This window comes from Chaetodon trifascialis, chromosome 16, assembly GCF_039877785.1.
Source record: "Chaetodon trifascialis isolate fChaTrf1 chromosome 16, fChaTrf1.hap1, whole genome shotgun sequence".
Taxonomy (NCBI): Eukaryota; Metazoa; Chordata; class Actinopteri; order Chaetodontiformes; family Chaetodontidae; genus Chaetodon; species Chaetodon trifascialis.
Window position 1 is genome coordinate 24889137 of NC_092071.1, and position 14877 is coordinate 24904013.

The 14877-nt window shown below is 41.1% G+C and overlaps 2 protein-coding genes across 2 annotated transcripts in view; both read left to right on the forward strand.

Annotated features, from left to right (window-relative positions):
* arhgap32b (Rho GTPase activating protein 32b) overlaps positions 1-9318 on the forward strand; it is a 150112-nt gene extending 140794 nt beyond the window's left edge. The window contains exons 24-25 of the mRNA XM_070982456.1: positions 1026-1681; positions 2949-9318. Of these exons, the coding sequence (XP_070838557.1) occupies positions 1026-1681; positions 2949-5228 (2936 nt within the window). The 3' untranslated portion in view covers positions 5229-9318. The remainder of the gene's footprint in view (positions 1-1025; positions 1682-2948) is intronic.
* A 516-nt stretch (positions 9319-9834) lies between these two features.
* On the forward strand, positions 9835-14340 carry h3f3c (H3 histone, family 3C). The gene is made up of 4 exons (XM_070983266.1): positions 9835-9946; positions 11889-12032; positions 12659-12812; positions 12901-14340. Exons 2-4 carry the CDS (start codon positions 11905-11907, stop codon positions 13027-13029), a joined length of 411 nt encoding a protein of 136 aa, XP_070839367.1. The 5' UTR covers positions 9835-9946; positions 11889-11904; the 3' UTR covers positions 13030-14340.
* The last annotated feature ends 537 nt before the right edge of the window (positions 14341-14877 follow it).

The following is a 14877-nucleotide window of genomic DNA, read 5'->3' on the forward strand; positions in this document are numbered from 1 at the left end:
TTAATTATATTAATGTTTTTTTCTAGGTTTAGGTTCCCAGCTTTGCATGGATTTCACCTTAGATATACAGTATGATGCCTAAGCACTACGTCGTGAGTAGTGTTGCTTTCGTCAATGAAAATTATGACTAAATATCGCGTCAACGAACCCTTATCACGTGACAAAGACGAGACGAGAGGCAACATAAATGCTGGTCATGTGACGATAACTATAATTGAATATATAATGCAATATTGTCAACGAATAAAAATGAGACTAAATGTGGTTTGCGAAATAAAGCTGCTGTCGGTTAGCATTAACTACAGACAACTGACACAGAGAACAGGACCGATGGCTGGCCAGCGGGGGTTCATCTTTGGGAGAGAAAGAAGAAACGTTTGGACACACTTACGTAGAAGTGGAAAAGAAAATGGAATGTGTTGTGGAAAAAGATGGGGAGAAATGTGGCCACAAAGTCACAGGAAAAAACACCACGAATCTTAAGAGACATCTCAAGGCATTCCATAATGAAAATCAGAGTATCTTCCATGTCTGGAACGGATGTATTCTTGAGTCTATAAGGCAACAATAATGTAAGATAACTTTGAATTGTGAAATGGGTTTGGCTAAAAGAAAATTTTGGTTTTGTCTATACTATGAGGTTGCATTACTAAAAAGAGAATAAAATACAATTTTCAGTGACTAAAACTAGACTGAAATGTCATCAGTTTTCGTCGACTAAAACTAGACAAAAATAGTCACGGATAATTCTGACTAAAATAAGACTAAAATGCTCCGACTTTTAGTCGACTGAAACTTGACGAGACTAAAAAGAGTATGAACGTGACTAAAACTAATAAAACTAAAGTGACAGCTTGACACAAAGACTAGACTAAGACTAAAATTATAACAGGCCACCAAAAACAACACTAATCGTGAACACCTTTTAGCCAGCCTGCCAGCTGTCATGTCTTTTCTTCACCGTCTTCTCTCTTACTTATTCATTCTTCAACTATAGATCCCATGTGTTTTTGTGTCTCTGCTAGGAGTCATATCTCCGGACTCTTCAAAGGACCTCTCCCCACGGTCCTTCAGCTCTACAGCTCCCACTACTGCTCCTCCTCCTCCTCCTCCCCCTCCTAAAAATGCTGCCCGCATGTTGGCCCTGGCCCTTGCCGAGACTGCCCAGCAGGTCTCCATTCAGTCTCAGTCATTGTCTTCTGAGCCCTCGACACCGGTGTCCCCTCTTCAGCCACAGGAGGCCTCTAACTTCCAGAACCCACATTTCCAGACTTCCTCAGATGTGGGAGCAGGGAGAGGAAGTTCCCCGCCACCTAACAGCAGTGTTTTGACTGTCACCCCGGCCTCATCTTATCCTTCCAATTCCAGTCCTACAGTCAAGCAGCAGTCACTCAAATTGACCAGCACGACTACCAAGTTATCAGACTGTTCTAAGTCCTCTACTACTCCACTTGGTTACCAGCCTGAAACACACTGCACTCCACCAGACACTCCTCGTTACAAGTGTGCCCCACTCCCCAGCTCAATCAGCCTGACTTCTCCAATCAGGAAAAGTCCAGAAAGACAGCAGCCTGTCACAGGACAGATCCAAGTCGGTACCAGCTCATCCAGTAACACGCCAACCACCACCCCCAGTGGCAGCTGCAAAGACACTGGTGTCTTACCACACCCTGTACCTGAGGTAAGTGTCATATCACTTTCATATGTAGGTTGGTCCTGTAAATTATTAAGGGTCTGCTGCAGCACCACTACTGTCAATCCTGTCTTTCTACATTGATTCTGCCTTTGATAATGTCAGTCATTAATAATTATTGTGTTGTGATTTTAGTTTACTCTCATTCAGAGTAAGAACGCATAAAAAAAACATTAAAAAAACTGCCCATACCCATTTTTTTCATGTCTGTTACATGTTCTACTGATACAGACATTGAAAATGTGAAAGGTGTACTGTTGCTGGTATGACAAGCAACAGATCATTTTTACTGTCTGTCTGTTTTTGCTGGGAACTGCATGTCATGCTCAAATAGGCAGCGTGCCAAATCTCTTCATGAAGTGCCGCTGCATTCACATGCAGCCCACTCTGCTCAAAGCCCTTTCAGACACAACCCAGTTTGAGTTTAAATATGGAGCTACAGCCAGCAGACTGTTAGGATAGTTTAGCACAGTTTAGCACAAACACTACAGAAAGGGGGAAACTGTTACTTTGTCCTCCTCCTACAGCACCACCAGCTCTCAAGCTCACTGATTAACACATTATATTGTATGATCACATTGTATGACCTCCTGAAGTCTTGTACGTCACTGTATGGTTGCCAGACAGTCCATGTCACTCAACTTTTACACTTATTTTTTGTACCGATTAAGCAAAAAGCATCTTCTTTAGTGAGCTTTAGAGGTACTGGCTGACAGATTTTTTTCCTTCAGACAGGGCCAGGCTAGCTGTTTCCCCCTGTTTCCAGTCTTTATGCTAAGCTAAGTGTCTCCTGGTTCTAGCTCCATATTAAGTGTGCAGACAGAGTGCTATCAATCTTGTCAACTAACTCTCAGCTAGAAAGTGAGACTTTAGAATGTATTTGCCAAATGTCAAACTGTTCCTTTAACTCATGTATCTTTTGATTAAGTAGGTCCCAATTTCATGATTAGGAATTACCTGTGCTCTACCAAAGGAAATTTCATAGGCAGTTTTTAGGCCACAGGTACTCATTATAGTGCTATATATCTTTACAAGTATTTCAAGTCCTGCACACTATAATGTATGACATGGAATGTAAGAAATACAAACATAGACAAACATTACAAATCTCTGGTGACACTGGACAGCACCTAGCTGAGGTGTGTGTGGGGTCAGGTGTTTATGATAACCTCTTGTCCCACTGCAGAAAGGCTCAGCTTGTTTTTTGTCAAATTTCCTCAGCAAATCAGGTCTGTTTTGCTGTGTTTTTTATCAGGTCAAACCAGAGGAGACTGCACCATCCCCAGTCCTTCCAAAACCCTCAGAACAGCCCCCTCCAACAGTTCAAAAGCCCAAAAGGCAAGCTGTTTCACTGCCCCAGCATCAAACTTCAACTCAGCAGCAGAGCCCAGCTCAGATACAGCCTCATCTTCCAACCCAGCTTCAACCTCAATCACTGCCTCATCCACAGTCTCATCTTCCATCACAGCCTCAATCACAGACACAGGTCCAATCCCAATCTCAAACTCAACCTCAGTCCCTCTCGAAGGCCAGTGCAAGAGTGGCCCCCACCTCTGCTGAGCCTGTGGAGAAGCCTTGGGAGGCCATAAAGCCAGTGCAGCCCTGTACAGAATCTGCAAAGTACCATGACATATATGGACCCGCACCTCCAGCCCCTCCTGTCCGTACAATAGAAAGCAAACTGGCCACAGCAGCACTTAGCCAAAGTGAAGCCTCCCACCATATCCTTGGTGAAGGCCCTGCACCTGGCCATCTGGAGGATGCTCTGCCTCACCATCCTCTTTCTCCTCGGAAATCTTCCACGCACCAGCCAGCTTACCTATACCACGCAAAAGGAGAGCCGGTCTTAATTGAGTCTCCAGGAGCTGCATACTATCACCAGAGGCCTGTTCCTCTGGGCCCACAGTCCATGCCACACCACTACCGTCCAGACAGCGTCCCCCCACACCTCTCCTTTGTGTCCAAATCTGAGCCTCAGATACCCTACATTGCCCAAGTAGACAACAGATACCGCACTTTAGGCCCCAGGTCTTACCATCACTCTATAAAGTCCAGAGGAAACAGCCGAGGTGTGTACATATCTCCGGGGCCAGGCCATCAGGGTTATAGCCATGACAGAACCCATGGCTATCCCACCATCCGCAGAGTGCACTCACTCCATGTTCCTTCCACCATCCGCTCAGTGCCCATCCAAAGGACTGAAGTTCCTCCAGATGACGATATCTTCTTCTATCACCGGCACATGTATCAGTGCAAAGCCTACCAGCAACCCACACAGCAGTCTTCACAAACCGACTACCACGTCACCCAACTGCAGCCTTACTTTGAGAATGGAAGGGTTCAATACCGCTACAGCCCGTACTCCGGTTCAAGCCCTTTGGAGGCACCTTACTATGATATTGACCCTTATGGCACAATCCGAGTCCGGCACATCCACTCCTTTGGCCGAGATCCGGGAGCTGCTGCTGGCCGAGCAGGTGGAAAGGCGTCTGGATACCACTACCTCGCTCGCCATGTTCTTCCACCAGGGAAAGAGCACAGTTTTGTGAGCAGAGACATGCCCCCCAGTCATGGAAGCAAGGAAAGTGCTGCTTATCTCTCTTGGGACTCAGAGGAGTCAGAAAAGCTCCGCATGCACTCTATCCGCAGGGAGAGCAGGGCGAGACAGAAGATTAAAGGCCCTGTCCTTTCTCAGTATGATAATGTCAGCTTGTTTGCACCAGCAGATATATCAGGCTATGAAACTATGCACCTGCGCAGTAAATCTGACCCAGGTAAAGCTGTGCTGGTTGCAGCTGAGAGCAAAGATGGGCGCTACCTCCCCAGACATATGGTGTCAGATCCAGATGTCCTCTTGTACATGGAGACTGATAAGCATGTCCAGGGCAGCGCAGCCGCCGACAAGTCAGACGGGCTCACTAAGCAAAGCAGTTCCAAGAAATGCCAATCCTCTCACTCCCTTCCAGCTACTCTGAGCCACAGTCTCTCACATCAGCAGGAGAGCAGCCGACATGAGGCCATGTATGAGACTGCAGATGATAAACAGGCTGGAGACAACAGCAGGTTGAAACACTGGCAACAGGAGTATCCCAACAAGAGGAATTTCCAACCACGTTATGATTGTCCTGATTCTGACCACCACCAGAGCAAAGTGAAAACATCAAGCGGCTACCACAATACAAATGAGCAGCCAGCTCCCAGGGAACAGCTTGCCCGTTCCAAACCAGAGCGGTCACACAGCATCCGAGAGCAGCAGCACCACAGCCAGGGGAAGCCTGAACTGGACAGAGACTACTCATATCAGAAACACGGCACTAAAATGGCGCAGTCCCACTACGATAACTTGGATGATTACCACCCAGTACCTCAACCTCAGGCCCCTGTTCAAAAACGTGGAGGCTCCAGCTCGTATCCCGCCCCAGGGTTCACAGCAAGCCACAGCAACAGAGCATACTCCACAGCACTGGGCCAGGGAGCCTTTATCCAGACTGACCTGGCCATGCAGAGGCCAGAGACAGAGATATGCACAGAATGAAGGATTTGGGACAGTTACCTTTAGCTGTGTAGAAGAAAGACTCTGTTGAGCTACAGTTGAGCAGCCTCTGCGGGACAGTGGACTGTCGTATCACCAATATTTTTGCTCCTCTGTATTTTTAATGAATTGTAAAGAAAATTGTAAGAATTTTTACAGAAATTCCTGAATGTACCTGAAATTATTGTCCAAGAGGTCTTATTATTGTGATTGATTGAGACAATAGCCAGTCATAAATGTATATGATATGAAAGATGTAAGGTACATTTAGAGGAACCACAAAAATGTAAAATATATATACTATATATATGAATAGAATGACTAGTAAAAAGGGATTTTTAGTTGTATTTAGTTTTTCTTTTAGGTGTGGCGCTGGGTGTGAGCATCAACTGGGATTAAGGTTTGCATTTTAGAAATGCATGCACTCTCTTACAGAACAGTTCTGTGTACTTCACTATCCATCGCATTTTTTCAGGATGTTGCAGCACAAAGTATTGGAGGAGGGCACATGTGGTTCATCATCCTTCCTTTACTAAAGGTACAGTGTGTCCATATTTGTCTTGAAGAAGTCACCTAGGTCTGAGCTTTGACAAAGAGCTGCAATGGGTTACTTTCAGTTAATATTGTGGTTATCAATGTCTTATTTTCTCTGTGACTGTGCCATTTTATGTGACTTTGAAACAGATTTCAATGACTTCTAAGGGAATGTTTTGGTACTTGTTTGTTCTTCATTGGAAGAGGGACCAAACAACTTAGTTGTTGCACATGTGGGATAAAGAGGTGTATGAGGTTATTTTTATTTCCTTTTTTTATTGCATTCACAGTACTTTCATGAACGGGGCTGACTGAATAAAACTGAAAACATTGTCCTCTCAAACATGTGGTGAAGGACATGTTGCCACTACTTTGTGGGAAAAACAACGTGGTGATGAGCCTTAAATTTTGTTCCAACAGATGGTATTTTCTTTTCTGTCATTGTCAAATCCATTGTCATAATGCACAAAAATTGTGATATCTAGATTTAAGATCACTTTTGATGATTCTTGCCCATTCAGGATTGACAGGTGACCTACTGGAGTTATTTAGTTTTGTATCATCTCACTAGTTCTGAATTTAAAACAATTAGGGAGGGAAATGTTTTTCTAAAGATATCTGGGGCCATTTATTTTCAGGCTGGAAATCCATGTATTGTACATTCATCTGGTATTATACTACATGACCTTTTGGTTGACAATAATGTATGGATTACTATATGTTTAAAATATGTCTAAATCCAGGTTGTACTCTGTAACTGTTTGACTTCTATATTGCTTGCAGGTTTTGTTCCTCTTGCCTTATCTAAAGCCTCTACCTTTTCAGATGAGGCATTAAAGTAAGGCACCGTGTACTTGAATGTGAAAACACTCTTGTCTCAAACTAGAGGTAAGTTAGATATGAATTAAATAAAACTGTTCAGGAATAGCTATAATCTATGTCTTTTAATATGCGCATGATGTCATTAACCCCTGTTTAGTTCAGTCTGACAATTCCTTGAGGAATGACTAAATTAAAAATTGACAACAAAATTTAGTTTAGGAGACACGAGCACAGAACATTATGAATAATTGTCATTAAGTGCTGCATTGAAAGAATAGTATAATGGCTGTGTGTGTGCTCAGCTATTTGAAGGACTCTTTTCCTTATGTTGCAGTCTGCTGTAAAGGAAGCATATAAGTCATTTATTCTAAATCATTACTCAGCAGTCACAGGTAGACTGGCATGATCCCAAAATGTTGCTTTTCGAAAATGAAAAGTGCTCAACATTAACGTTAATTAAATGTTCCCTGTGGGGTTCTTGACCTGCAGTAGCCTTGCTGAGCTGGTTTGCTTGTCTCATGCTCGCACACAAGCACATGCATGTAAGCAGGCACATACATGGGTTGCGTGATATACAGTTCTGCCAATGCTTTCACATATTTTCACTCATCCAGATGGTAATATGCCAAGGTCTGCAGGAACACATTAGCAAAGACAAGAAAGAAAAAGAATGGTGGAAAGCAAATATGGATGTAAACAATGCTGGAGTTAGAATACTTAATAATGGAAATGCATTCAACACATTTATTGGACCTCAAGAATACATCACAGTGTGTTTTGGTGAGTAACGGTGAATGTAAATTTCACTTTTCATGTGTTTACAAGATGATTCCACACAACCGTTAATGATCCTCTGCTCAGACTGTCTGTTTTTAATAACAATGGAAAGGTGTGTTGAATCATCATATAAATATATAAACAAAGATTATAGATTATGGACTCAAACTCAAACAAATTGAGCCATTTCAAACTGGGCTCCATCCTAAACGGCACTGAAACAGCTCTCATCAAAATCGCTCATGAGCCTTTCTTCCCTCATCATCCTCCTCATTTGCCGCTGCAGAAATTCATTCATGTTCTCATTACATCCAGGCTCAGTTAATGTGACAGCATCCTCTATGACACCAAAGTCCTCAGTAAACTTAGTATGTACAAAATTCTGGCATATTTCAGCAAGATGACCCTAAATGATGCTCCTGTTTCAGTGAATATCCACCATGCTGAGAAGTCCTTGAGCAGGACAGTGAATTCTTCCCTGCACCAGGACTGTTCCCTCTAACCTCCCTATGAGCAAAGTGGGAGGAACACTTTCTTTTCAGAGATCAATAAATTCTTCATTTTATCTTGACACAGTTTGGTAGAATCCTCTGAAGTGCTAAATGATTTGTGACATAATATGAATATAATTTTTTGATAGACATCCTGTTGAGCAAATGGTGTTGACAGATGGAAGAGCTGTATTAACTTAGAGACTTTCACTTGGGCTTCACATTGCAAAGAAATGATTCTTGTTCATTATTCATGAGGACCAGAAGCCAGGGAACTGCAATAAAAGTACAAAATCTCAAACCAAGTAAATGAAATGAAACCTTTTCATCCTACATCTGACAAATACAGTGTAAGGCTAAATGTTTGGAAGTCTCTCAGCAAAGCAAAACCCATAAAAATCATGGGTGGAGAGAAACATAAACCATTGGGATAAGGATGCTTGCCTTTTAAGTATATTGACTGGATTTGAAAATGGAAAAATGCAAGTTTTTCTGGTCTGCAGAATCTCAGGCCTGCCTGTAACGGAAGCACTGTTTTGAAACTAACTAAATGAGTTTCATTACACCTGGCATCCTACAGCATGAACTCTAACTGCTCTGGTGTCGTGTGATGACTTGAGTAATAAGTTTTGTATGAATTTAAAAAAAAAAGAAGCTAACTTGGGACTTTTTAAATGAGGCCAATATGGGGCACTACAAATGATGAGAAAAGTGATTTGACTGTTCCAGGGCCAAACATCCATCAAAACATGAGGGTTGGTTATCAATCAAAGTAGTTTTGCAGCATCTGTCTGGAACTTGCCATAACCTTCATGTCAGAATAACTAATGACAGCATGTATGCTTAAATCTCATCCACATGAACTGGAATATGTGTAGAAGTTATGATGACATAACATCTGAATATAGCTTTGCCTTGCAGGCCTGTAGTCATTAGTTGCACTCAAATATGTTTACGCTCCTTCCTGTTTAATATCATGGCCAATAAGGTTATAAGGAGATAAACTGCAGCCCACTTGATAGATGTCATAACTTGTGATTCTTTGTGATACATCTTCAACTTCAGCAATGGTGTAGGTACTGAAAGAACTGCACTAATGATGGTTTTCATCCCTACATGTAGAGGTATAAGTATAAGCTTCAATTTTGTGTGAAAAAAACAAACAAAAACATAAAAAAACAAATTGGGACCCAAAGACAGTAAAATAGATTTCGGTGCATGCAGAATGCATTAATGTATCTGCTGTAATGAATAATAATAATAATATAAAATACTTTTTAAATTTCAACTAATTAAAATAGTGTTCATAAGGCTGTAAGTAAGTAATTAAGTTCATTAATTAATGTAGTAGTATATAATTACACCATCATATTTTGTGTATTTATCCAGTGAGTACTGTTATACATGAAAAATGTCCGATTAAGATGGATTGTTGTATTTTCTGCTCTTTATCTTCTTTGGCAGAATATTGTGCATCACACTTTCAGCACACACGAGCATTTTGGAAAATCATAAAGAACTGGGTGTCTTTTACATTTGAAAATGTCCCATTCTTTACATATTTGAACATATTCTAATTTTTGTCAACATTAGTGGTGCAAGAACTCGTTCTTAAGAAAAGTACTAATACAAGTGTATAATATCACAAGTAAAACTCTTAATTTCAAACTTTAACTTGTGTAAAAGTAGAAAGGTATCAACAACACTTAAGGCATATGTGTGTGTGTGTGTGTGTGTGTGTATACATATATGTAAATTGCTGAATAAATGGTTAGACGAAAAAAAAAAAAGTAAATCTGTAACCGTTGTGCTTAAAATGATTGCAATAATAATAGGCGTTTCTCTTTTATTATTACAATATTGTCATATCGTATTCCAAACCAGCAAGGTCTGGAACAAAAAGTTCCAGCTGAGGAAATGAAGTTTCAATGTTTACAAATATTGGCAGTTGCATTATGGGAGACAGATGATTGACACCGCCGCCATTTTGCTCCAGCTCTCCCTGCTTCCATTGTGAGAGATAGTAAATATCTGACACTGCGAGACAACCACAACACACTTGTATCCGTGCGAAGAAAAGCGTTAAATTCACCCTCGGTAAGTTACATTTTCGTGTTACTTTTTGAAACACAGAATACTATTCGTCATTTTGTGAGGAAAATGACACGGGTTAAGTTGTTTTTGTGGTGAAATCGCAAGGTATTTCGACGCTGTAGAGAAGGGAAAAAACAGCTGCCCCTCTGCCCAGGCAGACAGAAAAACGGCTCCGTACTTCCACTGCCGATATATCTGCTCCACTTTCATAGGCAATTTCAGCCTCGCTGTTTCGCCTATATGTGCCATCGCTTCACACGTTGTTACGCTTATTTGATAGCTACACTTGTCTCCTACGTTTTGTTGGTAATCTTGTGCGCATACGTTGTTTGTTTTGGAGAAAAAATGCCAAACTTTACGTCCCGCTTGTAGCCTGCACATTGGTAGGTTCGTTCGGGTCTGCGGCCATAATCTTGCGGTATGGGGCGGGGTTAAGGCTGCTCGTCCCGCCCTAAAACCCTACCGTATAAAACACTATTGGTTCTGAAGTGCGCCACAGACACGGTGGATTGGTGGATTTCAGAATGAAGATCTGTAATGCAGTGTGATTAGTGTAGCCAGGAGCACACAGTGTCTGGATTGGCTCGGGATGATGAGAATATGCATCTGCCAAATCGGAGGAAAAGTTTTCCCAGGCGGACCAGTGTAACAGAAAGACATGTTGAATGAACGAACGCTTAAAAATAAGATGATAGTTTACTGACCCTCCTGCACGTATTTGAGAGCAAATTGATCAAAATTCTGTAAGACCCGTAGTTACTATCAAGATCACCAAAACGTAAATGTGATATGCCCAAGATTATCATGCTCATCATTTTGACTGGTAGATCACTAGACTGTTATCTTAGAATGAATATTTGTTTAGAGGGCCCATAAAAACACTGATAATTAAGCACCACAATAAACTGAGATGAAATATATATGATACAATAAACGATCAGTTACTAGTGTACATAACAGTAGAATAGATAATAGTATGTTACAATGTGTAGAGGGTGTTCTAAACAGCAGCTATTAAGAAAAAAGTATAAACTTGGGTTGGGCAATATGGCCAAAATCTTCTATCACAGTACATGTAATTTTATATCATGGTAATGGTGTCTATCACAGTAGTACCTGCTCTGTAAATTCAATTAAGAAATGGTTTTAAATAAGCATATCGTACCATACTTCATCACATTTTCTTATTTTCTTCTTTTATTCGAAACTTCCATACAAACAACACGAGACAATACTAAAAAAAAAAAAAAACTCTAAACACTAAAACTAACTTTCTTTCACAATTGAATCTTTAAGGTTGCAAATGAGAAGAATAGAGATCGAAAAGAGGAGCATTATTCATACCAACTGTCACTCTCAGGTCTTGTGAGAACGTAGTAAACAGTTGTTCTGCCCAATCACGGAACCTTGCGAGACAGCTGGATTGTTACATACATACATACATACATACATACATGTTACATTCCCACCTTGAATATAAAGCAGAGACATTTAAGCCAGTTTCTCATATGAACTCAGGACAGTGTCCAGAATTGCCATTTCACATGTAGCACATTTGTTCGTGTCAGGCACATTCTCACTTATTGGAATTATGGTCAAAGCATGCAGAACGAGGAGGAAGACTTGGCATAATGACAGTTAAGATCAATACTAAATGTTTTTGGATTTATCAGTGGAAGAGTGGAGTAGCAGTCAACAGGCAGGCAGGAAAAAAAGCACATAGCTGCTACCCTCTGTGATGTCATCAACACACCCACTCACTCACCGTGTAGCAGGGTAGCAGTGCAGACACTGTGAATGGCAGTGTGTACAGCTTAAGGTATAGCTCCTGTGATGTAAATGGTCTTGTCAAATCTCTACTGGTACATACATATCTACAGTTGAACATCCTGCACTAATATGATCAATGCAAAGTATGCTCTTATATTTTTGATTTTCCCTTCAGGTGATACTTCATCGTAATGGCTCGTACCAAGCAGACTGCTCGTAAGTCCACTGGAGGAAAGGCTCCTCGTAAGCAGCTGGCCACCAAAGCTGCCCGTAAGAGTGCCCCCTCTACTGGTGGTGTCAAGAAACCCCATCGCTATAGGTAACACCTTGATTTGCCTCCAAACAGCCATTTCTTTGACAAAGCATAACATAATTGAAACTATCTTTATGAAGATAAGATGGTGATTTGAAAATCACCTTAACTGATTGAGCAAGCTTTCTGTAGGCTCTGAATAGTTGTAACAAAGCATTCTGCAAGATAGAACAAAGTTGAACATTGGTAGCATTAAAACATTCACATCCCTCTGTCCAATTGGTAGGTTTGTGCATTGGGCCTCCAGTCAAATAAATCATACTGAACAGGTTAACTGCTCTAATTGCTATTTGAGAGCTGCTCACTTCCCAGAATTTGAGTGTTTTATAGCAAGGCAACATGATAGATAGATAGATAGATAGATAGATAGATAGATAGATAGATAGATAGATAGATAGATAGATAGATAGATAGATAGATAGATTTTAAGTAAAAAGCATGCAATAAATAATCCAAAAGCACAGCAAGCAAATAATTAAAAGTTAGTTTTTTTGTTTGTTTTAGTGACATAACCGAGCGTCATATATAGGCATTATTTCTTCTTAAATCCCATTAAGTCTGTGGGAGGTTAAATTGGTCTGCTCTGAAGTAAACATTGGCATGGTGTATTGAGCTTTGGTTGTGTGTTTCAGGCCTGGAACTGTGGCTTTGAGAGAGATTCGTCGGTACCAGAAGTCCACTGAGCTGCTGATCCGTAAGCTGCCCTTCCAGCGCCTGGTGAGGGAGATTGCTCAGGACTTCAAAACTGACCTGCGTTTCCAGAGCGCCGCCATTGGAGCTCTACAGGTGTGTGTATGCGCACAAAATGTATTAAAAGCTTTATCAGTATATCTTCCAAACTCTAAAACTGTGTTCTCTCTTTCTCTGCCTGCAGGAGGCCAGTGAGGCGTACCTGGTGGGTCTGTTTGAGGATACTAACCTGTGTGCCATCCATGCCAAACGTGTCACCATCATGCCCAAAGACATCCAGCTGGCACGCCGCATCCGTGGAGAGCGTGCTTAAACAGCCTAATATTCCAACTCTGTCCTGTTTTTCTTTACCTGTTCCTGCCCTCACTCCTTCATTCTACCTCCCATCACCCATCCACCCACCATCCATCCCTGTCAACGCCCCTTCCCTAGCCTGCCCAGCTTCTTGGTAGATTTTAGAGTAATCCTGATTATGAAGAGATAGACGTATGTTGAAGTCTGGTCTCATAGGTTTTTTGTCTTTACCAAATTTTTTTAGAGTACCTTTTTTGCGCATGTTAAAGGTTTTGCAGATCAGACGCACTGGTGCACACATACTCAAACATGTGTCAGTGGGTTTGAGTGGTGTCTCAAAACATTAAGCTCACCTGGATTCTTCCTGGGTGCGAGGCCAACTGGTGTAGTTTGTGTGGCAAACAGAGCTGAAGCAGAGGGATGTGGCCGAGGGGCTAGTCTGCTTAAGGGGAGCTGCAACTTCCACAGCAGGGTGCTATTAAAACTAGTCCTGAGGCCTCTGCCCCATATGAACACGCTCCTTCCCTCCCACCCAGTCCGTCCCTCTACACACCAGCTTCCCCCTCGCTCTGCAGCTGCAGCCAGACAGTTCACCTTTTCAAACCACCTCCTTCACCTCTGTAATCTGCACTGGGAGGGGATGGCGATCTGTTGGTCTGTTCGTGTGCATGTGTGTGCTCTGATCTTTCAAATCATTTTTAGTCAACAAACAAGAATCTTTTGTTTGCTTAAGAGTATTGATTATCGTTGTGCATATGGTGTTTATTTTTTTTAATGCATATAATTCATGGATGAGCATCTTTTCTCTTTACCACTTCCAAAATCATAGCATTAAAAGAAAAAAAGCAATTAAAATTGTCAACATGGTTATCAGTTTTTGTTGGAGTGATATGATTCTCTACAGAAAATCAGGAAGGGCTTCTCTGAATTCCAAGGCCACCTGTATTCTAATGGCAGCCACTTGGGGGCGATGGTTTACCATCTCCTCGTCTATTCAATTGTTCACTGTAGATCAGTCATCACACATTATGCTTCTGTCTCTCTATTTTCATCTCTAGAGACAGACTTTACACTTGTCACAACTGAATGAAGTGACATTATACTGAAAGTTATACTCTGCATGTTTAGGGTCTATGTGTCTCTTGCACTCTGTAGATCTGAACATATAATCTGTCCCTTTCTCAAAATTTGTGATACACAATATAACCTCATATTTGTTTTCTTTTATATTTTTCTTATTCCTCAAGATTTTCAGACGTATAAATGAGCTGATCTTTGTATTTTCCAAATTTCTCATATTATGGTGGTGATAAATAGGTGTTGAAACAAACTGATGCCTGTTGGTGTGATTTATTTGCATTACCATGTTTAATTGAGGCACTGATATATTACAGGAAGTTTGGATATGAGTAATGCAATGTAGGCCTGGCAAGTTCAATTTGTATTGTACCAAGGACAGAATGGAATTTAGAACATAAACATACAAAGACACAAATACATAAAAGTGAAACAAAATGGAAGATAAAAGTAAGCAAAAAGAAAAAAAATAGAATGAACATGAACAGAATAAAAATTACAATTGCAGCCCAAGATATGAACAAATAGTCCAAGTGTTTACTTAGTAAAATGCAGTCACAAACAGCAAAGTTACCATTCCTGTACAGAACGCCTCCTCAAGGCACATTCAAAGTGAACTGAAAGCTGTTCTTGAACCATTTGGAGGACATGCATGGTTTTGGTTTCTATCAAAAAGTAACAGTCGGAAGTTTTATCCCTAACAATCAGAATCACAGTAAGTGCTATTTACATAGAACAACAGAAGTTTGAACACACTGAAGTTGAAGGTTTTTATCTCCTGAATATTTTT